Raw genomic sequence first — 21,959 nt, 5'->3', positions numbered from 1 at the left:
CTTGGTTTTATGCTTTGCTTGATGTTGACAAATGAAGAGTTGAACAAAATTATCTCTGTTGCAGTACATTTCAAGGGATTCTTAATATTTTAATACATGGATGGGAGGCAGCTTGGAAGAGACCTTTTGAGGTGATATTTCGCTCTGTTGAATCAGCTCGTTTTATAGTCTATAAACAATAAAGACTGTAGGATCTTCAACTTCCTCTACTCTTTGGTCAGTTATGTGACTGCGATCCCTTATAGAATAACACTGATGAAAGCTTTCCTTTCCCTTTCTCAAACCTTCCTCAAGAAAGCCCTTAATTTTCGTAAGATTTTGTAGAATTGAAGTAGGCATAGTGGTTGCTAATATTTTTGATAGCCTTTTTTGAAAAAATTGTAATAATATATATGTTTCATTAGTGCTTATGTAATGTTAGGAAGGCTTTCATACCCTGTTTGGATACCCTATAGATCATTAGTGGGAAAACATAGAAAAGTGTTCCAGGAGATTAAAAGGCATGAATATAAATTACATACATGTTGATGATATCACAGGTCCATTGAAGGGAAATAAAATTTCATTTTTCATTTCAGCCTGGCAAGATCTTTCCGGATCCTGACTCTGTCGTCCAACATGTTAACTGATGCTTCCAGGTTTGTGGCATTTGCAGATTTGTTATGTATGTCACCACTACTTCCATCTAAATCGTCGATAAAAATGTTAAACAACACAGGGTTAAATAGAAATCACTGAACACTTGACTAGAGAGCTCCATCTAAGTTGATATTGACCCACTAATCACTACTTTGTCATTCTTATAACTAGACTATCATCTAATACATCTCTGTCCATCTTGTCTTGAAGAACAGTTGGAGAAATTTTGCCCCACACTTTGCTGAAACTAACGTTATTTTTTTCCTACAAGATTTTCCTGATCTACCAAACTAGAGAACCTCTCAAAAAAGGAAATAAAGTTAGACTGGCTTGCCCTCTTATTGATGAAGTTATCCTAGCTCCTACTAATCATTGTTTCCCTTTCTAAATTTCCAAAAGAGGAATTATATGCTAAAATTTCATCATGAATTAAAGTCATGCTTCTCAGCTTTTATAAAGTATTTGTGCTTCTTCAGTCCTGAAGCATTTCTGTGTTATACAAGTTTTAAATGATCACTGACATTGGCTCAGCAATTAGATCCCCCAATTCTTCTAGCACCCTAGTATATAGTTTACTTTGGCCTAGTGACTTGAATTCATTCTCTTAAAGTTTCTTATTAATGTTGGGTTTCAGCTCCCTGCTTACCCCCCTCTTTTTTTTTTTTAATGTAAAGAAAATAGATGTAAAATAACTGAGTAGTTATGCTTTCTCTCTGTCTTATTATTATCTCTTATCATTGTCCCATCTATCCTGAATGATAAATCCATCCTTTGAGCTTCCTCTTGAACTCATTATAGCTTTGTCATCCTCAGCATTCGACTTTTGAGTTTTTTCAAGTGTTGTCAAGAAAACACTCTTAGAGGATCAGGCTTTTTTTGTACTCCTTTGCCATTACCTGTCCTTGTCTTCCCAGCACTTAGTGCAGTGCTTGGCTTATAATAAGGCACTTTTAGAATGCTGGCTCACTGAATTCTATTTTCTGTGCATGTCTTGAAAATAACTGCATTATACCTCTATAATTGAACAAAAACATAAATAAATATAAAAGGAGTGAAATCTTAAATAAAATCCTTAGACTTTTTTGTTGTCATTTATTTGTTTCAGTCTTGTCCAACTCCGACCCCATTTGGAGTTTTCTTGACAAAGATAATGGAGTGATTTGGCCATTTCCTTCTCCAGCTCTTTTGACAGATAAAAAAAGCCAGATTAAGTGACTTGCCTAGGGTCTCAGTTAATAAGTGTTTGAGGTGGGTTTTGAACTCAGATCTTCCTGAATCCAGATCTTGTGCTCTAACTACTGCATCACCAAACCTAACATGATGGAAATGATTGAACAATGAATGTTTTTATTTAGTATTCTCTTCCTTGAGTATCTGAAATTGTTACCTCTATCTTTTTTCTTTGTTTCTCTCTTCTTTCTAGTCATTAGGTCTTCATGATTCATATGGTCTTAGGGAGTCAACAAATCTGAGAGGCCTAGAGACTCTGTGACTGGGACTTTTATGTCCCTAGATAACCAAGAAGCTTTGTCAAGGAAACCACAACCAATCAGGTTCAGTAATCTTGGGCAAGTCACTTAACCTTGCTGGACCTCCTTTTTCTGATCTTTAAAACAAAGGGAATGGAAAAGATGGCTCATAAAGTCTTTTCTGGCTCCAGACTTGTGAACCTGTGAAGACCTCCCAATAGTTAAAAATCCTTTATTGCTATTCCAAGGTGAACATTGGATAAATCTATATTACAGTTAGGTCTGGACAAACAAGTAACCTTACCATTGTTTTTTCTGGCCCAGAAGTGAGAGTTTGATTATAATGGATTAATGATATTGATAAATACATTTGTTGGGGAGTGGGGGGGGGGATAGTACTCCCCTGAGAACCTCCTAAAATTCTTTCTGGTTAATTTTCAAAATAATTAGGTACCCCGAGGTTCAAGTTATGTAGGACTGAACAAAAATTCTAGCACACAGGCCCCCGGTGATGTATTTATTTTTAATAATCAGTTGAATATTTAGCTCAAAATAAAGGCATTTACCAACTAACATGGAGTTAGGGACTTATTTGTTTTTTTTAGCACAATTTATTAATAAAGCACAATTTTACCAATAAGCTTAGGAATTAGTTATTATCTAATTAGCATTATTAAAAACAAGGAAAACCTAGAGCCCATTCTCCCACAATTACAAACTGCATCTGGAGGAAGAATATGTATGGTATTCACTAGTAGAAAAGCATGGGAGGCACATCTGTAGGGAACACACATGCTGAAGGCAGTAATTCACACCTCCAGCACTACAGAGCCCCAGTGATCTTTTTCTACTTGTGGTGTCCTTATGTTGCTCGCTTGGAAGACATGACATGGCATCTCTTGGGGCAGGTTGATAGCCAGGGCTCACTGTTTGAAGACTCACAAAATTCCTGCCTTGTGCCTTGATTTTTTTTTTAATAATTATAACTTTTTATTGACAGAACCCATGCCAGGGTAATTTTTTACAACATTATCCCTTGCACTCACTTCTGTTCTAATTTTTCCTCTCCCTCCCTCTAACCCCTCCCCCAGATGTCAAGCAGTCCTATACATGTTAAATATGTCACAGTATATCCTAGATACACTATATGTGTGCAGAACTGAACAGTTTTCTTGTTGTTGTGCCTTGATTGACTGAGCTCAGTTCGGTGTCTCCTGCTGGGCAGACAGCTCCACTGAAGTCGCTATAGGTAACTGGGGAAAAAGGGAGGAGAGAGAACTCCTGCTGCCCTTGTAGTAAATGCCCAGGAGAAAAGGCAAAGAAGGATTCCCTTTTAAGAATAGAGTTCTTCCTCGAAAGCTGGCTCTCTTCCTTAGAACTATCCCCTGGTTCAACTGATTCTGGTAGAGGGTATCTTGATACTTAAATAGGACCAGATCCTTTGGCTAGCCGATAGCTAGCCATTCTTTAATTCCATCAAACTGGCCTGAAGAACTTGTCCACATCTTTTAACACCTTCACACCTTGCTGCTGCTGCTTATCTTCTGCAATTTCATCACCTGAGCTGGAGTGGGGGGAAAGGGGGAAATCAATTCATCTGTGTTCTCCTAGTCAGCTTTTTACATCAAACTGTTTTCCATTGTTCTATAATTGTTGCTAATTTTTTCATTTGTCTGAGCTTTGTCTCCTCAAAAGACCATCAATTTCTGGAATGACGAAATCAATACTTCTTTTGGATCCTTTATTTTGCTTAGACAGTATTGAGCACATTAGTAGATAACTAATCATGCCTTAGATAAACTAGCTGTGCTTTTATGGGCAAGTCACAGAACCTCTCACTGAACCCAGATCTCAATTCTCCTATATGTAAATTGAGGCTAATAGTTGTGTCATGGAGACAGACATTGTCTCTGCCCTTAATGAACCTTCTTCAATATGGTTTCAGGTGCCCACAGACAGGAGATTAATCTGGATATGGGATTTTCTGGGAGAGGAGTCAAGACTAGACATGCAAATTGTAGCAGTTAGTGCAGACTTGGAAGAGGATATGGCTGTCAGAGAGAGAGAAATAAAAATGATTGTTATTAAATTATTATTAAATGTTTATTGCAAGCAACACCAATTCAACTAAAATTAAAAGAGAAGGAATTGGAAGGGGGAATCTTTGCAGCAAATTTCTCTGATAAAGGTTGAATTTCTAAAATATATAGGACAAGGATTCAAATTTACAAGAATAGGAGCCATTTCCCAGTTGATAAATGGTTAAGGGACAGTTTTCAGAAGAAGAAATTCACGTTATCAATAGCCATATTAAAAAATGCTCTAAATCAATAATCAGAAATGCAAATTTAAAAACAACTTTGAGGTACTACTTCATGACCATAAGATTGACAAAAATGACAAAAAATAAAAGTGACAATTGTGAATAAACAGGTACATTAATGCATTGTTGGTGAAACTGAACTAGTCAAACCATTCTAGAAAGCAATTTGAAACAATACCCTAAAAGCTATTAAACTAGGTATGCCATTACACCCAGCAATACTATTTTTGAGGTCTATACTCTGAAAGAGATCAAAGATGGAGGACAAAACTATAGTAGCTCCTTTTGTGATGGCAAAGAATTGGAAACCGAGGGCATATCTATCATTAATTGGGGAACAAGTTATAATATTTGAATGTGTTATAAAAAATAATGAAGGCCATGGTTTCAGAGAAACCTGAGAAAACTTGAATGAACTGATCCAAAATGAATGGAGAGAACCAGGAGAATAATTTATGTAATGGCAATATTGTAAAGAAAAATAACTTCAAAAATATTAGGAACTCTGATCAACCCAACTAATCACAATTTCAGAATTAATTCATGATTAAACATGGTAGGTACAGATTAAGGTTTTGGACATGGGCAGTGTGGGAGTTTGTTTTGTTTGACTATATCTGTTTTTAATGGGCTTTGTTTTTTCTTTTTCAATGCTGAGTTGGAGAGGGGAGAGCAGTTGGGAGGAAAATAATTCAGATCTAATAATATTATTTTTTAAAAATGGACATGTCCTGAATCCTATCTCAACCATGATAATGACTGCACAGTTGTGTTCAGAGCTTTTGATCATTTTCCGGCCTGATCTCATGGAATCTTGGGAAAGATTCTAAGCATCAAAAAGGAATGTATTCTAAGCTTCTACCAGCTGTGAGTTAGTCTTCCGTTTATGTGTCTCTAATGACTGTCAATAAGATCAACCCATCAAGTGGGGATTCATCCATAGGTTGAATAAATTATCCCCCAAATCATCATTTTTGGAACATGAGTACTAAAACTGTACTCCTTGCCTTCCAAAGAAGCTAAGTTCAGCAGTTAGAGAACTAAGCTTGGAGTTAAGAAGATCTGAGTTCAAATGAAGTCAGTTATTTAACTCTGTGACCCTAGCTAAGTCACTTAACCTCTTCTAGCCTCACTTTCCTGAACTGCAAAATGAGAATATTATCTACTTCAGGGGACCAATCGGAGGGCCAAATAAGATCATATTTGTGCCTGGCACATAGTAGGCACTATATAAATACCTCCTCCCCCCTCCCCCATTCTCTTCTCCTTCAGTGGAAAAAGCATTCCATTCGGAGTGAGAAAAGACTTGGTTTTAAATCTTCTGACGTTTATTGGGTGGGTAACTACAGGCAAGTCATTTAATGTCTCTCAGACTCGGTTCTCCAGTGAAATGGAAATAAAACCTCAAATACTTACCTTCTAGGGTCGTTTTTAATGATCAAGTGAGCCAAAGTACTTGTGTAAACCGTAAAGCCTTAGGCAAAGCCGTTGTTTCTCAGTAAGGACCTGTTAAATTGAAGTCGGGCTAGAGCTAAGTCCTAAAAGTCCATTCTTTGCACTTCCTCCTTGCGGTCCTCTTGTCGGGGTTCCCCCATTGTCCCTCTCCATCCTGTATCCCAGTTCCATGAATCCAGACCCCATGACAAAAGCATGGCTGTCTCGCTAACTACTTCTCAGCCACTCTGTATTTTTCGCTCTGGCTCTCTCTCTTTGTGGGTATTTTTTCCTCCTAATGTGTGCGCCTCTCTCTGCCTTTGTTGATCAGCTTATTGCTACCCACTCTGACGCCACTTTAGCCATGTCTTGCCTGGAAGAACAAACCCTGCTATGCCCATCCTCCTCCACTCCAGAGACTAGGAAGTGAGGGGGAAGCTCAGAGAAAAAAGTCAAAAATTCCAGTGCCCCCCCCAGCTGCCCCCTGTCCCCAGAATTTCAAGAATGTTTTTCATCCCAAACCCACACAGGAAGGAATCTTGAGCAGGCATCGCCAAGGTGGGGACGACAACAAAGATGCCTGAGAGAGCCTTCCCTCTTTCCATGCTAGCATTCCTGGAATCAAAGGGGCTTTGTAGGGGGTGTGGTGGAGTGGGGATGGAGAGAGCAGTGTTCTGCCTTGCCACCGGACTAATGACTGGGTGTATCTGAGGGGAGATGGTAGTGCCTCTCAGATCCAGCGCTTCGGTGACTAAGGGCTGGGGACTCGGGGAACAGGCTGGGAGAAGTGTCAGGTCAGGCTATGCCAGGAGAGGGATGACGGGGGAAGTGGGTAGGGTTTGCTTCCAAGCCTTTCTGCATCTGAGCCTGAGCTCGGAGCCCGCGTCCGTGTCTCTGTCTTGCTGCTTGCATTAAGCCCTTTCTCCTACCTGTCCCCCTCATCACCCTGTTGCCCGCTGGCTTCATCCTGTCATCCTTTTTCTCTCCTCACCTCACCCCAGCTCCTCCCTGACCCAGCCCCAGGGAAATTACAGACCCTTCCCTCCCCCTCCAAATGGTCCCCACTCTTTCAGTTTGAATCGGGTCCTCGTGCTCATGATCCACAGACATCCGTCCTCTCTCCCCAAGCCGCGGCATCCCAGACCCTGGTCCAGGCTTCGGAGCGCAGCTGGGGGATTGGGAGGTGTCTTTGGAGGAAGGCTGGGTCAGGCTGTGGGGCTGCGTGCGGAGCCAGGACAGGAGGCGCGCCGGCCCATGGAGATGAATGTGGCGGGGACCCTGGGGGTCATGAGGCCCTAGCTTTCCGCCGAAGAGCCGGGGGCAGCCGTCCCCGGGCCCCCGTCTGCCTTCACAAAAGCCAGGTGGGTGAGGAGAGCTAGAGAGCCCCGGGGGCCCAGCTTTCCGGCTTTTCTCTCGTCTCCCCACGGTCCCTTCCTCCCTCCCCAAGTACCCTTTCCCCGACCGGCCTCTCCCTGCGAGAAGGACCGCTCTCCGCAGTCCCTGGGTCCCTCTCCTTCGGAAGGTCTCTGTTTTTTCTCTCTCCGTCTCCCCGACTCCCTCCCTCCCTCCCGGGCAGGCCCCCCCCACCCTTAGCTGCTCTTCTGAGATAGGTGTTCGGAGCGCGGGACCCTGCGATTGGACGTGGGGCTGTGGAGGGGGGCGGTCTCTTGACAGCTCTCCCGGGTCGGGATTGGGTGGCGTAGAGCGAGGGGCGGGGCTAGAGGAAGGGCTGGAGCCGCCTGCGGGAGGGGCGGCGGAGGCCAGGGCCGAGAGCTCCGGGCGGTCGCATTGTTTTCCTCCGCGGAGCCGCGGCCAGAGTGGTCTCTGCGGTTCGAACCCTGGACTCGCGAAACCCGGGAGCCCGGCCGGAGACCCCCGCTCCCCCGGCCGCCGGCCCCTGACTCCCAACTCGAGACCTCCTTCCTGTCCCCCGGGACCCCCGCTCCCGCTCCCCCAAAAGCTGGGACCCCTGGGATCCCCGAGCCCCGGACTCCCGGGCCACGGCCGCCGCCTCCATCCCGCAAGCCTGGCTTCCAGGGCAAGTAATCGCGGGGAAACTCGGGGTCAGCGGCCGGGGAGGGAGGGGAGGCGGGAGGGAGGGCAGCGGAGCAGGCACTGGGGGAGCGGCCGAGGCGGGGTCCCCGCCGGCCGCGGGGGGCAGGCTCCGGGCTGTGCCGGGGAGCCGGGGGGCGCGCGCGTTAGGTAATCCTGGGGAAGCCGAAGACCCGGGGACACCGGGGAACCCCGGTGCAGCCCCTGGACCCTAACTTTCTGGGAGGCTTCTTCGGGGTATGATCTTATGTGCACAGATTGGGGGGCGGGGTGTGATTCCGAGATCTGATCGGGGGGAATGGGCTGCGATGTCTACAGTGAAGTGAATCGCCGGGCTAACCCTGTGCCACCTCAGCCTTCGGAAATCGGGGCACCAAAATGTGGAGGGGATGGGCAAGGGCGGGCGGGGGGCGGGGGGGAAGAGGAGAGAGAGAATCATTCCTGGACCTTGATGTCTTCTAGCTGAGCCACCTTTCCTAAGGGAGAGGAGACTTGCGTCCTGGAGGGAGGGAGCCCGGGCCCCAGCTCAGAATAATCGGGTCTGAGGGTGGTATTTGGGCAAGTCCTTTTTCTCCGGGAGGGTTGCGACCCCAGCCCCAGTCCCAAAGCCAGCCTCGGACTTTGTTATTTTAGGTTGCCACTGAAGAGGGCAGAAATGGTAGCCTCCAGTGGTGGGCCTCGCCGACTAGCAGTTTAGTTCCGTCTCCCCTAAACCTTCTCACAGATTGTCTCCAGCCCCTCTCCCTCTGTTCTTCCAAAGCCCTGTATCTGCTGGCCTATCCTCTGGTTCCCCCCAGCCCCTGTCAACTCCTGCCTACAGGCACCCCCTCCCAAGCCCCTCCTCCCGCTAACGTGGCTCTGGGACAGAGTCCCAGGCAGCAGACTTTCACCCCCGGCCCCCGGCCTCTATGTTCGGAGCTTCAGAGATGGAAAGGGGGGTCAGTTAGGAGATTTCTCCATCTGTTGGCACAGTGCCCACCTCATGCAGGGGTCTAGACACCTGGATTATCCTTGCTGGTGGATGACGGGAATGGTAGAGTCACTGTTTATTTAGAACCGTAGAAGAGAGGGAGGGGGAAATGTCTGAGAGAGGGTATATTTCTCTTAAGCCCCTCCTCAGTAAAGCCCCCCTTCTCTGAAAGGAAGGGGGCAGGGGGCTGGACTACAGGGCCGATGGTTTCCTGCTATTGTCCCAGGGTGGGAGCCCCCCCCCCCCCACATCCCTCCTGCCAGACTCTTTGGCTGGGACCCCAGCCACTCCCCAGAGGTGGCTTTGAGCCTGAGGCGAGAAGAGGGGCCAGCTTCCTCTTCTCCACAGGAGGTGAGCCCAGGCGAGCTTGGCCCCAGTGAGATCTGGCTGGTGGAGAGACTCGGGATGGCGATTCCTCCTCTTCTCCAGTCCCACCTTCACTATTCCCCACCCCCACCCCATACAACATGCACCCCCGAATATTGCCACAATGTCACTCAGAGGCCGCCGGTCAGTATGGGGGTGGCTGATGTCAGGGCCAGCAGAGAGGGTTTTTTAAGGCACCCCTTTAGGCCCCGGCAGGAGGTGAACTCCTCCTGCTAATGCCTGGAAGAAGCTGCAGAGGGCTCCCCTGGCCCTGCAGGTGAGAGTGAAGGTGCAGGGTAAAGCCCAGCCAGAGGCAGTTTTCCAGCCAGGCCAAGCCAGATGAACCCTGGGAACTGGGGGGAACAGGCATTAGCCAGCCTGGGCAGAAAGCGGCCGAGATTAGGGGCCTTCGCACACTCTTCGAGGACAGGAGCAGGAGCTGATAGGCCTTTGTCGGAGACTAGAAGGCCCCACCATTGGCCTGATGGTGGGGAGTAGAGGGATGCTGAATGCTTCAAGATGAAAGCATGCAAATGAGATGCAAATAAGCCTCTATTGTCTTGGTTCCCAGCTCGGCCTTTTTTGCTAAGTATTTGCAGGGTTCTATTGAGGAGGGGTCCTTTTGGGCACCTTTTTGGGTCTTGTCCTGGCCGCTTCTTTATCTCCTCTGGGCCGGTCCAGTAGCCTCAGGTGTTCCCTTTGCCCAGTACCTCCCAGGCAGGAAGGGCACCCCAAGAGGCCAGCACCTGGCAACCCTTTGCTTCTTAAGCCAAGCTGCAGTCCACAGCACTTTGTCCTTGGTCCCCCACCTGCTGCTCACTTCTCTTGACATCTTCATCTTCCATACGATACCCTTTGCCCTTTGCCCTTTGCCCTTCGCGGGGCTCCTCTGTCTCTTCGGAGTGTGGGGGATGGGGCCGACCCCTCATCTCTCCCCTCTTATCAGATCTTCCCAAGAGCCACTGCTCCAGGTAAGCAAAAGGGTGTCTCTGGTAGGAAGATGAAAGAAGGGCCTGTGGCCCAGAAAGTGGGGAAGTCTCTTCCTTGCCCACAGACCAAAGTCATTTCAGGGTGATACTACTTGTTGTCAAGGGCAACGTAGTGGTGAGAAAGAAAGGTGTGAGAGTAAGGAAAGGACAACAGGAGAGCTCCCCCCCCCCGGGGATGGCAGCATCCTGAAAAGAGGGGGGTCGTTAGCTGTCTGCCTTCCTCTCAAGGGAGGGGGGTCATCATTAAATGTCTCTGCCCCCTCCCCTCCTTGAGCCCTCTAGGGTCCCTATCTGACGTTAGACTCCCCCAGATGATGTCATATGGGGGAGGGGACTCTCTCCAGGGGGAGGGAGGGGACACCTGGGTTCCTGACTCTGGGAAGGGAGCTGACTGGAGGGGTGGGGCACAGAAGAGGGGAGCTGGAATCTTGGAACAACAAAACCCCCAGCCCTTATCTCTGGGGGAGAAAGAATAATTGTAAAGGTGTCCATGTTTGCATCTGCCGAAAGGATACTTGTCGGTTGGGGAGAGTACCTCTTGGTAATGTGCCTCCCCCCCCAAGGTTTCAGAGCAGCAGTTTGGCAAAAGCCTGATGTTATGACTGTTTCCCCCCCCCTCAACCCCCTGTCCAGAGCCTCGTCTGGCCATCTTCTCTTCCCCTCATCTCCCACCCTCAGCCCATCCATCTCTCCCCCTGACTCCAGCTCCGCTGCTGGCTGAATTATTTATATGTTAATTTCAGAGGCAGCCTGATCTGGAGGGAAAGGAGAAGATGAGGCCGGCCAGCCCTTCCTCCCCTTCCAGCCCTCTCCTCCTAGTGCCCCCACGGGGGGTGCTTCCCCCCCAAAGGCCAATATACTGGGTCAGGGGGGCCAGAGAGAGGAGGAAGGGAGGGGGTCTGGGGAGACAGCTGCAGCCAGAACTAAATATAGGCTTCAATTTGGCTTCAATGCAGATGCATTTTTGGCTAAGATGGTCCTCCGTCCTGTTCTGAACCTTCAGTCCTGGGCGGCGGCGTCTGCGTCAGGGCCGCGACCTCTGGCCTCCCCTGTCCGGCCCTGAGTGACCAGCCATGGGCACACCTGAAGGTCCAAATGGCCTTTTGTAGACCCCGGATGAGAAGTGGTCACACTGTCTCTCTCACACACACACTCACTACGCTGAGGAAGGGCTGTGAGGGGAGGGGAAGAGCGGAGCTCCTTCTCCCTCAAATGGTCCTCAGGAACTACTATTTATAATGTGAGGATTCAACACCTCCCCCCCCCCAGCATCTAATTATAACAGGGAAGGTTTGATGACAAGGTGGGGATGAGGGGAATCAACCAAAGAAAGCCAAGGGACCCAGAGAGAGGAACCGAGGGACCAGCAGGGAGGGAGAGGGAGAGGGGACATGTCCTGACCTTACCTGAGGTCATAACTTGGGTCTGTCTTTTCCTGCCGTAGCCGGTTTGTGCCTGTTAGGCTAGATGGAACTTGAGTGACAGTGACAGGCATGGGTGGGACAGGTGTGGGGAAGGATCTCCTCCCCTTCTGGGGTCCCCTGGGGATAGACCAAGGGAGGAGTTGTGTCCATATCCCAAAATATAGAAAACAAACAGCCCTGGTGTCCGCTCCCTTGGCTCTAAGTCTCCCAATGAGTCCAGCCCCGCCCCCTCCCCTCACTCTTCTGTCTTCTCTCTTAGGTTTGACATATGGGTGAGAGAGTGCCACCTGAGGCCTAAGCTGGCCTGCCCAGGATGCCCCGGGGCCCTCCCCTCACACCTCTGCCGCTCCTGTTCCTGCTGCTGTCCTCCACTCCCCGCACCGAGGCCAGCTTCCCCCAGGATCCCCTCCCTCTGGCAACCTCTGACCTCCAAGGTAAGTGGCAACCCAGCCAGCCCGGCCCTTCTTCTCCACATTTACCCTTGGCTGACTCAGTGCCCCCCTCCCCCCCCACCCCAGCAGAATCCCAGGTCCCCATTGAGATCCTCTCCCTCCTCTGACCAAAGTGGTCTGCAGATTAGCTCCATATATTGATCAGTAATCACTTATTTACTGAGTGAGAACATTGGGCTAAATGCTGGGGGAGAGAATGACTGTGACCTGTCTCCTTAAGGGACTTCATCCGCTGGGAAATGAGAAAAACCGAAAAGTCGGGCAACTGGACACAGCAGTGACCCTTAATCACCAATGAGCCGTACAGACAGACAGTGCTGGGGGACAGACAGACAGTGTGGGAAGGATAGACAGACAGTGTGGGGGAACAAACAGACAATGCAGGGGGATAGACAGACAGTGTGGGGGGATAGACAGACAATGCGGGGGGACAGACAGACAGTGCTGGGGGACAGACAGACAGTGCGGGAGGACAGACAGACAGTGTGGGGGGACAGACAGACAATGCAGGGGGACAGACAGACAATGCTGGGGGACAGACAGACAGTATGGGGGACAGACAGTGTGGGGGACAGACAGACAGTGCAGGGGGACAGACAGACAGTGTGGGGGGATAGACAGACAGTGTGGGGGGACAGACAGTGTGGGGGGAGTCCAGGGCCAGGGGGTCCTAATAGAGGGGCTAGGGTTGGTCTGACTAGGAGGAAGGTTGGGATCTGGACACGTGGAGATGGTGGGAAACGTTGTTCCAGAGGGGACGGGGGGAAGAAGCTGGGAGGCAGCGTGGGGGCCATGGGACAGGAGGGGGGGGGAGTGGTAGATGATGAGCCTGAAGAGTAGGTCCATGACCAAGCAGCTTCTCTCTTGGGGGGGGGGTTAGCTGCTTCTCCCCGCCCTGGGTGAGACGTTGGTCCTCCCTCCTGCTCCTTCCCCGCCAGGCCTGCCGCCCCTCTCCTGGTTCCGGGGCTTGGAGGATGATGCTGTGGCGGGAGAGCTGGGTCTGGACTTCCAGCGATTCCTGATCCTGAACCGGACGCTGCTGGTGGCCGCCCGGTGAGTGAGGAATGAACAGACTGAGCACGGGCACAGCGCCCGGGAGCACAAGCAGACACAGACACAGGTCCAGAGGCCCCAACACGGTGGCAAACCAAAGGGAGCAGGGACGCAGGCCCCAGGACACGACCTGCGAAGGCGGGGCTTGTCTGGGGAGTCGCCTGGGTGACCCTGGCCAAGCATGCCGGGGGCGGGGGGGGGGGGGAGCAGAGGAACGTTGGACAGTGACCCCCTGAATCTTCCTCTCCTTGCACCCACAGGGATCATGTTTTCTCCTTTGATCTTCAAGCTCAAGACTGGGAAGGGCTGGTCCCAGACAAGGTGAGGGTCTAGGGCTGGCCAGTTCCAGAGTCCAGCTGCGGGAAGGGGGGGGGCTCCGGCTCTGGGAGCAGCCCCTTCTTCACAAACCTCTCCTCCCCTTCCCATCAGTATCTGACATGGAGGAGTCAGGACGTGGAGAACTGTGCTGTGCGAGGGAAGCTGAGGGTGAGGGATGGGACGAGGGACCGGGAGGCGGGCTCTGTGTCCCCGTGCCCCACGACCTCTTCTCCCGAGCCCTCTGTCTTCTCCTTCCTCTCCCAGAACACGGGGAAACCACCCAAAGGGAGTCATGCTTGGCATGTCCCGTCCACCGCCCTTCTCTTGCCCTTGGGGATCCCAGAATGCCCGGCCCCCCTCTTACCTCCAGTGACCTTTGACCTCTGGCCCCACCTCCTGGGGCCCCTAGGACGAGTGCTACAACTACATCCGTGTCCTCGTTCCCCGGGACTCCCGGACCCTCCTTGCCTGCGGGACAAATTCATTCAGCCCCATGTGCCGCAGCTATGGGGTACGGGAGTTGGGGGACGGGGTTACAGGCGTGGGGGGCGTGGTACGGAGGGATGTGCTCATGAATAGTAAAGAAGGGGAGGGACGAGCCCTAGGACAGGGTTGGATCTTGGGGTGTTGGATGGAGGAGGCCCAGGAGATCATGGAATGGGGGGAGGGACGGGGCAGAATGAAGAAGGCCCAAGTAGGACCAGGAAGATGGAGGAAGAAGCCTTCGGTTTTCAGTTTACTTCCTGAGGTTCCCAAGGACCCCAGGGTGACATCTCCCTGTCCTCCCCTGCCCCTCAGATTTCTTCCCTACAGCAGGAGGGTGAGGAGCTGAGTGGGCAAGCTCGATGCCCCTTTGATGCCACACAGTCCACTGTCGCCATCTTTGCAGGTAAAAAGCGATGGAGTGGCTGGTGAATTGAGAGCCATTAAACCCTCTTCTGCCCCCCAACCCCCACCGACCCCCTTCTTTATCATTCAATCCCCTCGGGAACTTTGAGCATGAGTGGAGAATTCCTCGGAAGGACAAGTGAGGGGGTGGAGAGAGCGGGTGGGAATGTGCGGCTCCAACGTGGGCAAACACATCGCTTCAATAGTCCCCCCCCCCGAGACCCACGACGTCCCCCCCGAGACCCGCTGCATCCCCGCTCTGAGACCCGAGGTGTCCCCTCCTGCGCGCTTTCCATGAGACCTCCTTTCTGTTCATCAGACAGCTATTAAGCATTTATTAAGTGTCTGCTGTGTGCCGTGCGCTGTGCTAAGCACCAGGGGTATGGGGCAGGGGGCAGTTCTGTCTTCAAGGAGTTCACTGCCTAAAGAGGAGACGCCTGCAGGCTCCGTTGGCCAGACTGGGGAGCGGGACGACAGGAGCGCAGGGGGATGGCCATCGGGACGCGGGTTTTAGCTAGGATTTGACTCCGTGGAGGCCAGGAGATGGGGATGGAGGGACTTCTGGGGAAAAGGCCAGAGCCAGGAGATGGGGACCCAGGAGGTCCATGGCACTAGGTTCAGGGTCGGGAAGAGGGAGAGGTAGGAGGGAGCCGGGGATGGCCCCGCCCAGTCCCTTCCTTCCTGCGGCCTCTCCTGACTCCATCCTCCATCTCCATCCTTCTCCCACTCCCTTGGTGACCGTGGGTGCCCCCCCAGAGGGTAGCCTCTACTCCGCCACGGCCGCAGATTTCCAGGCCAGCGACGCTGTGGTTTACCGGAGCTTTGGCCCCCAGCCCCCTCTCCGCTCCGCCAAGTACGACTCCAAGTGGCTTCGAGGTCAGGGGGCACCAGGGTTGGGGAGGTGGGAAAGGGGCGAGGTCTGGGGAGGAGCAGGAATCCCCTGAAGGATGCCCTGGGAGTGGGGGGGCAGCAGGTACCAGGAGATGCGGGTGGAGGGGAGTTGGAAGAGACCTGTTAAGACACTCCCCGTTTCATCACTCCCTTCCCCAGAGCCGCACTTTGTTCATGCCGTGGAGCACAGAGACCATGTTTACTTCTTTTTCCGAGAAGTCTCTGTGGAGGACGCTCGGCTGGGACGGGTGAGCAGAGGACCCGAACCTTGTGGAGGGGAGGAGGGCGTGGCCGGGCCTGCTCTGGCTCACTCCCAGCTCTCCTTGCCCCGCTCCCCCAGCACTTGTGCCCTTGGCCCTCTCCCCCCCAGGTGCAGTTCTCTCGGGTAGCCCGCGTGTGTAAGCGGGACGTCGGCGGCTCCCCCCGGGCCCTGGACCGGCACTGGACGTCTTTTCTGAAGCTTCGACTCAACTGCTCTGTGCCGGGAGACTCGACCTTCTACTTCGATGCACTGCAGGCCCTGACCGGGCCAGTCCCTCTGCACGGCCGCTCTGCTCTTTTTGGGGTCTTCACCACGCAGACCAACAGGTGGGGGGCATGTGAAGTGGGTGTGGGAGAGCTGACCGACAGTCGCACGGCCAGTCCCTCCCAGGCACTGTGGGCCTCTGCAGGTCAGCGGTGAGGGCGGAGGAAGGAGGGGCTGTCCTAGGCAATAACTGGGCCCTTCTGCAGCCCAAGTTGACTCGTGGCCCACACCCCTTTCCCCTCCTTGAAGGCTTCCTGCCGTGCAAGGTGGTGGCTTCTGTTTCCTGGGAGGGGGAGTCCTTGCTTTCTCCAGACCCAGCTCATAGGGTTCTGTCCCATGTTTCCCTGGCCCCCTGTAGCATCCCCGGTTCTGCTGTCTGTGCCTTCTACCTGGATGACATTGAACATGGATTTGAGGGCAAGTTCAAGGAGCAGAGGAGCCCTGATGGAGCCTGGACCCCTGTGCCTGAGGACAGGGTCCCCTCCCCCAGGTACCTATGGGCAGCTTCAGTGGGGATGGGTCAGGGTCTGTTCAGTTCATGAAACTTTTTAAGTACCTACCATGGGGAAAGCTCTGGACTAGGCGGGGGCAAAGGAAAAGAGGTTATACTCTATTGGGATGGAAAGGGTAGGGCTGGAACATGAATACAAACAAACGCTCAAGAAATACCAGATAAAAATCCTAGGTAAATCTGAGTCTGAAGGGAGAACCAGTGGCCCGAAAGACTAGAGATAATAGGAAAGGTTGCTGGGAGGAAGGGCCCCCTCGAGCTTTCTTGAAAGAAGAGAAGGCTTTTGAAAGACTGAGATTAAAAAAGCATTCCAGCCTTGAAGGAGAGCTTATATTAACCCAGAGGCAGGAGACTGGGAGCCAAGTTCAGGGAGCAGCAAACAGTTCTGTTTGGCTGGAATCTGGTGCCTACAAAGGGAAGTTATCTCAAATAAAGGTGAAGTGAGCCAAGGTCTGAAGGGGCTTAAGTGCTAAGCCAGTGGCTTGTGCTTTGTTCTAGAGGCAGTAGGGAGCCATTGAGTGTGTTTGAGCAGAAAAGTCATCAGGGTCAGACCTGTGCTTTAGGAAAGTGATTTTGGCAGCTAGGCAGAGGATTGGTTATAGAGAAAAAAAAAAAAATCAGGGTACAGCGGCCCAGGTGAGAGGTGATGGCAGCCTGAACGGAATGGGGGAGGGGGGCAGTGTAAGTGGAAGAAACATGACAGATGCACGAGATTCTGTGGAGGCAGAATTGGCAGTCCTCAGCGGCTGGATGTGAAGGGTGGGATTGGGGGGTGAGGGGAGAGAGCAGAAGGGGATTGACCAGGAGGATGATGGGACTCGGCACAGCTAGGGGAGTCTGGGAAAGGGGGTCGAGGTGTGTTTGTGGGTGTAGGGGAGATATTTAACTCATCTCTGTAAGTTTGAGATGCCCATGAGGTCACCTAGGAAACGTCCAGTAGCCAGTTGGAGAACAGCACTGGATGGGGAGAGACCTTCATATCTAACAGAGGACATGACGGGGAAGCCTGATTTGGGAGCAAAGAGAGGTTGTAGGTAGCACCATGGCTCCCAATTTGCGGGGATGGGATTGAGGATGGAAGCAGAGGTGGGGAAGGCAGGAGGATCTCAGTGTGGGGACCAGAGAGGATCCAGGGAACGCCACAGGATCACACCGGGCCCTGAGCACTGCCCTCCTTATGTCCCTCAGGCCAGGGTCCTGTGCAGGGCTGGGTAGAGCGGCTTCATTTCCTTCTTCCCGGGACCTCCCTGACGAAGTCCTGACTTTCATCAAGGCTCACCCTCTGCTGGATCCCGCCGTGCCCCCCGCCACCCACCGGCCCCTTCTCACCCGAACTGGCAGGTATCCAGGGGTGGGAAGACTTGGAGGGATTGGGAGGGGGCGAGGTTGGGGAGAAGGAGGAGGGCGGCTCCCTGGCTTAGCCCTGGCAAATGTGACTCCCAAGGGGAAAGCAGTCAGGAGATGGAGGCGTATAAGGTGACATGAGTCTGGAGAGCTGACCCCACCCTCGGGAAAGGAGAGGAAAGGGGCTCCCAGCCCTAGTCGGCTTGGGGAGAAGAGCTGCAGAGCTAGAGGGAGTTAATGTCCTATAATGGAAGGAGCCCTCCTGGAGTCAGGAGACAGGTTCTCTAGTCTTGTGGACCTCAGTGCATCTCCAGGTGCAGTCACTGGGAAGGGCGGACTCCCTAACAGGAGCATCTCCAGTCCCTTTACTGACTTGGGAGCGGTACCTTTCCAGAGCCCTGCTGACCCAGGTGGCTGTGGATGGAGCGGCTGGTCGCCATGGCAACACCACTGTCCTCTTCTTGGGGACTGAGGATGGGACGGTCCTGAAGGTGCTCCCCCCCGGAGGGGGGCATGGGAACACTGAGCCTGTCTTGCTGGAGGAGATTGATACCTACAGCTCTTCCCGGTGAGGTCTTTGGAAGCCACGTTCTGTTTTTATCCTTGGGCTTAGCTGCAGGACCCATCAGTGAAGCTGGAGAGGGAAGCCCTGGGTCTAAGAAGGCTGACCCTGGAGCCCATCCCCAGAGACTACCGTTGGGCCTGGCCACAATAAAAGCCACTTTTTTGTAGAGCTCTTAGCGGTTTAAAGGCCAGCTGGGAGGTGCTCTCTCAGTTGATTTGAGAAGCAGTTAGTAAAGGATGTTTCACTGGAAGTTACTGGTGGGGAGGAGGAGGATTCTCCACTGGGGAGCCCCCACCCAGAGGGCACAATGCACCTCTTGGGCTCCGTTCTGTCTCCCACTATTGGCTCTTGGCTAAGGAGTCGCTCCTAAGTCCCCCCCTGCTCCTCTCAGGTGTGGCGGGAAGCGTTCGGCACAGTTGGCCCGAAGGGTTCTCGGGCTGGAGCTGGATCCCGACGGCCACAGGCTCTTCGTAGCCTTCTCGGGCTGTGTGGTCCACGTGCCTCTCAGTCGGTGTACCCGGCATGGGGCTTGTCAGAGGTGAGGAGCAGGGAACGGTGACATGGATGCGTCTGGAAGGGCCTGAGGAACAGGGTGGGAGTTGGGAGAATGGATGGGAAGACCAGGGAATCTATTTTAGGTGGAGAGCAGTAAGAGGCCACTTTGGGAGTATGGGAGATGTGACGGGCAGGTCACAAAGCTGGAGGGGAGGTCACAATATGGGGCATACTACTTTTAAAGGGATCAGACACAGCTCTGGGGGATAGGAATCAAAGGAAAGGACCCTGGTCCTTTGCTTATCTTAAGCAGTGTAGAACTCAAATAGAAGGGGATCGGAGGACCACATGCTGACAGAAAACCACAATTTAATATTGTCTGTGTTTTATTGTATCTTATTTATCTTGAACATTTTCCATTTGCATTTTGATCTGGGCAAGCCCAAATTTGGGAGTTCTGTTGGCTGGGTGATGAGCGGGACGCTTCTGCTGTAGAGGGCAGAATGCTGGACTCGGACTTAAGCTCTGCCTCCAGAATTGACAGGCTGTGACCAGGATGGGGAACCTCATCCCTGTGAGCCTCAGTTTGCTCACTTGTGAAATGAGGTTAATAATGTCTGTATAGTCACAGGATTCTGCCAACTTTGAAGCGCTCTATGAATGCTAGTGACTGTTACCAATCTAACGGCAGCCAAGAAAGGGGAGAGGGGGAAGGATTCTCGCCCTGCCCCCTGCCTTCTGCTTCCTCCCCAAACCTGTGGGACTCATTTTCTCCCCAGAAGCTGTCTCGACTCTCAGGACCCCTACTGTGGGTGGGAAAGCTTCAAAGGCTGTGTGGATGTCAGGGGACCCGGCTGGTGAGTGTCTGGTGGGTCCCCTCTTCTGGGGACCTGTGGTGAAAGCAACTTGGGGAGTTGAATGCAGGAGTGGAAGCAGGCCTGAATTTCGAGCTGAACTCCTCTTCTTCCTCCCCAGGACTGACCTGGAGCAGGATGGGGACAAGGTGGTCATGGATCAGGGAGACTGCCATGGTAAGGGGGAGCTGTGCTCCACCCATCCTAATAGGGCTGTGACTGTATCTCAGCTGTGCCCCTACACCCTTTCTCCCTTTGGGTCTTTTTCTACCTCTTCCCCAAGTCTCTGGGGTCACTCTCTCGATCTCTAAGCCCCCCCAGCTCTCTCTCTCCCCCTCACCCTGCCTTTTTCTCTCTCCTCCCAGATGGGGCCACTGGGAGTCACTCCGGGCCAGGGGATTCTGCCTACGGTGAGCTCTCCAGTCCCACACAACCTTGTCTTCAACTTGCTTAACACTTCCTTATTCCCCAGAATCGCAGTTGGGAGGGTGAGGGTGGCGACCAGGGAGTGGTCAGCAGCTCTTCTGCCTGGTTTGGGGGGTTGCTGAGGAGGGGGGTAATCCAGGGGTTGAGTTGTTCTGGGGAAGGCAGAGCCCGGGACCCTGGTTGACTTTCTTGCCCAGAGCCTTGGGTCCCCCCCCCTGGGCCCCCAGTCCCCAAGATGCCCACCCCCTGGTCCCCCCGCCACTTTGGGCTCACCGGGGGTAAGGCAGGGGGAGGGGGCGGTGGGGGTGCTCATCCCAAGGACTTTAGGGCAGTGGCGGGGTTGTCCCTCAATCCCCTTCTGTGGGTTGCCCCCCCCAACAGAGTCCGGAAGGTTCCTCACATTTAGGACGGGGGACCCCAGCCTGTGTGGGGCTGGGGGCCCAGTGGGAGCCCAGGGCCCCGAGGCGAGCACGAGGGGACTTCCAGAGCACCCGGGGCCTTTCCCTCTTCGGCCGCCCCCTCCAGCGCTCTCTCTGCGTCCGCAGGTGTCCGCCGAGACCCGCCCCCAGCCTCAGCGCCCGCCACGGTCCCGGTGCCGCTGCTCCTGGCCAGCGTGGCCGCCGCCTTCGCGCTGGGGGCCTCCGTGTCCGGGTTCCTGGTCTCCTGTGCTTGCCGCCGGGCCTATCGCCGCAGTCCCAGGGGAACCAAAGGGGCCGGAAACCCCGGCTGCCCGGCCGCCTCCCCTGGGAGTCTGGCTCGGCTGCCGGGGGGGTCCCGGCGCCAGCTGGGAGGGGCCCCGCCGTCCCCATCTACCCACCTTCCTCCCCAGCAGGCCCTGCCCGCCCGGCTGGCCTGCCTCCCACCCCGATCACCCCAGCTCCCAGCCAAAAGTCCAGGGGGCCAGGGGGCCCTGGGAGTGGAACCACAACGGCAACAACGCCCCCGCAGGGCCCCGGCCCCTGGGGCGGTCGGGCCCCCCCCAGGGTGTGGTGGGCCCCCCCCGGGCTGTCCCGCCGGGGTGAGGGACCACCTTGGAGGAGCTGCTCCGCTATCTCCATGCTCCGGCCTCCCGGGGGGGGACCCCGCCCCAGACGCCCCTCCCTCCCCTTGGGGGGCCCCACCCCTCCAGGCCAGCCCCCCTCTTCCGGCCCTTCCCCCCCCGGGACTGGTCCCTCCTCGCCTGGACATTCCCCCTGGCCCGGGTCCGTCCCTGCCCCCCCTCTCTGCCCCCGCTCCCCGCCTCGGGATTGGAGGTTCGCGAGGCATCTCCCCCTCCCCACACCGGGGGCCTCCGGGCCTGCTGACGCGCGTCCCCTCGGTGGGAACCTCAAGGTATTCTGGGGGTCACGGAAGGTACCCTCTGTACCTCGGCCGGCCTGAGGGATACAGGGGACGAGCCCTGAAGAGGGTCGACGTGGAGAAGCCCCAGCTGCCCCCTAAGGCTCCTCTGCTTGTGACCTCCCCCTCTCAAGCCCCCCCTGGTGGCCATTTTAACTATTGAGGGTCACTACTCGGTGGAGAGAGGGTGTGCTAGCCAGAGGGACTGAAGGGACACGGAACCCACACTAATGGCATCCTTCCTGGACTCGGGACCTCTCCTCTTCCCTACTTATTGCCCATCTTGGGCTTATTTATTGACTCTCATCGTAGTCTTTTTCCTCGCTGCCCCGCGACTCCAGGGGTTGGGGCCCGGGGGGAGGCCTTGCCTCCCCCTCCCACCACTGTGAGCCAGCCCTACTTAGTGGGAGCTGGCTGGGGCGCCCACCCGTAACTCCTCCAGCCAAGCTGCCTTAGCCCTTCCCCCCAGCTCCTCCGTAGTCTGGGACCCCCAGGCTGGGGACGTCCACGATTGGGGGATTGGGGCAGGGTACGTATGTATAGTGTACAGGGTTCTCGGGGCTGCCCGAGACATCAGCACCTCCTACTGTGTAGGAACCTTCCGTCACCCCAATACAACGATGCGTCTCCGA

The 21,959-nt window shown here is 53.6% G+C and overlaps 1 protein-coding gene and 1 long non-coding RNA gene across 2 annotated transcripts in view; one reads left to right on the top strand and one right to left on the bottom strand.

The window, feature by feature from the left end:
• Positions 1 to 7,222, bottom strand: part of LOC116423431 — a 16,161-nt gene extending 8,939 nt beyond the window's left edge. The window contains exons 1-2 of the long non-coding RNA XR_004234044.1: positions 5,848 to 7,222; positions 522 to 685 (exon numbers count right to left, since the gene is read on the bottom strand). This is a non-coding gene — a long non-coding RNA (uncharacterized LOC116423431). The remainder of the gene's footprint in view (positions 1 to 521; positions 686 to 5,847) is intronic.
• On the top strand, positions 6,601 to 21,959 carry SEMA6C (semaphorin 6C). The gene is given in 20 exon segments (XM_031967501.1): positions 6,601 to 6,659; positions 11,926 to 12,100; positions 13,057 to 13,171; positions 13,432 to 13,492; positions 13,601 to 13,657; positions 13,899 to 14,000; positions 14,288 to 14,378; positions 15,134 to 15,253; positions 15,428 to 15,516; positions 15,639 to 15,856; positions 16,153 to 16,284; positions 17,494 to 17,646; positions 18,044 to 18,217; positions 18,606 to 18,752; positions 19,489 to 19,566; positions 19,685 to 19,740; positions 19,929 to 19,973; positions 20,535 to 20,877; positions 20,879 to 21,153; positions 21,156 to 21,959. Coding segments are annotated over 19 exon segments (2,712 nt in total). The 5' UTR covers positions 6,601 to 6,659; positions 11,926 to 11,979; the 3' UTR covers positions 21,491 to 21,959.

The sequence above is a fragment of the Sarcophilus harrisii genome, chromosome 4 (assembly GCF_902635505.1).
Source record: "Sarcophilus harrisii chromosome 4, mSarHar1.11, whole genome shotgun sequence".
NCBI lineage: Eukaryota > Metazoa > Chordata > Mammalia > Dasyuromorphia > Dasyuridae > Sarcophilus > Sarcophilus harrisii.
Note: the sequence above shows the minus strand (reverse complement) of the source record. Positions and strands in the feature narration are given on the sequence as shown.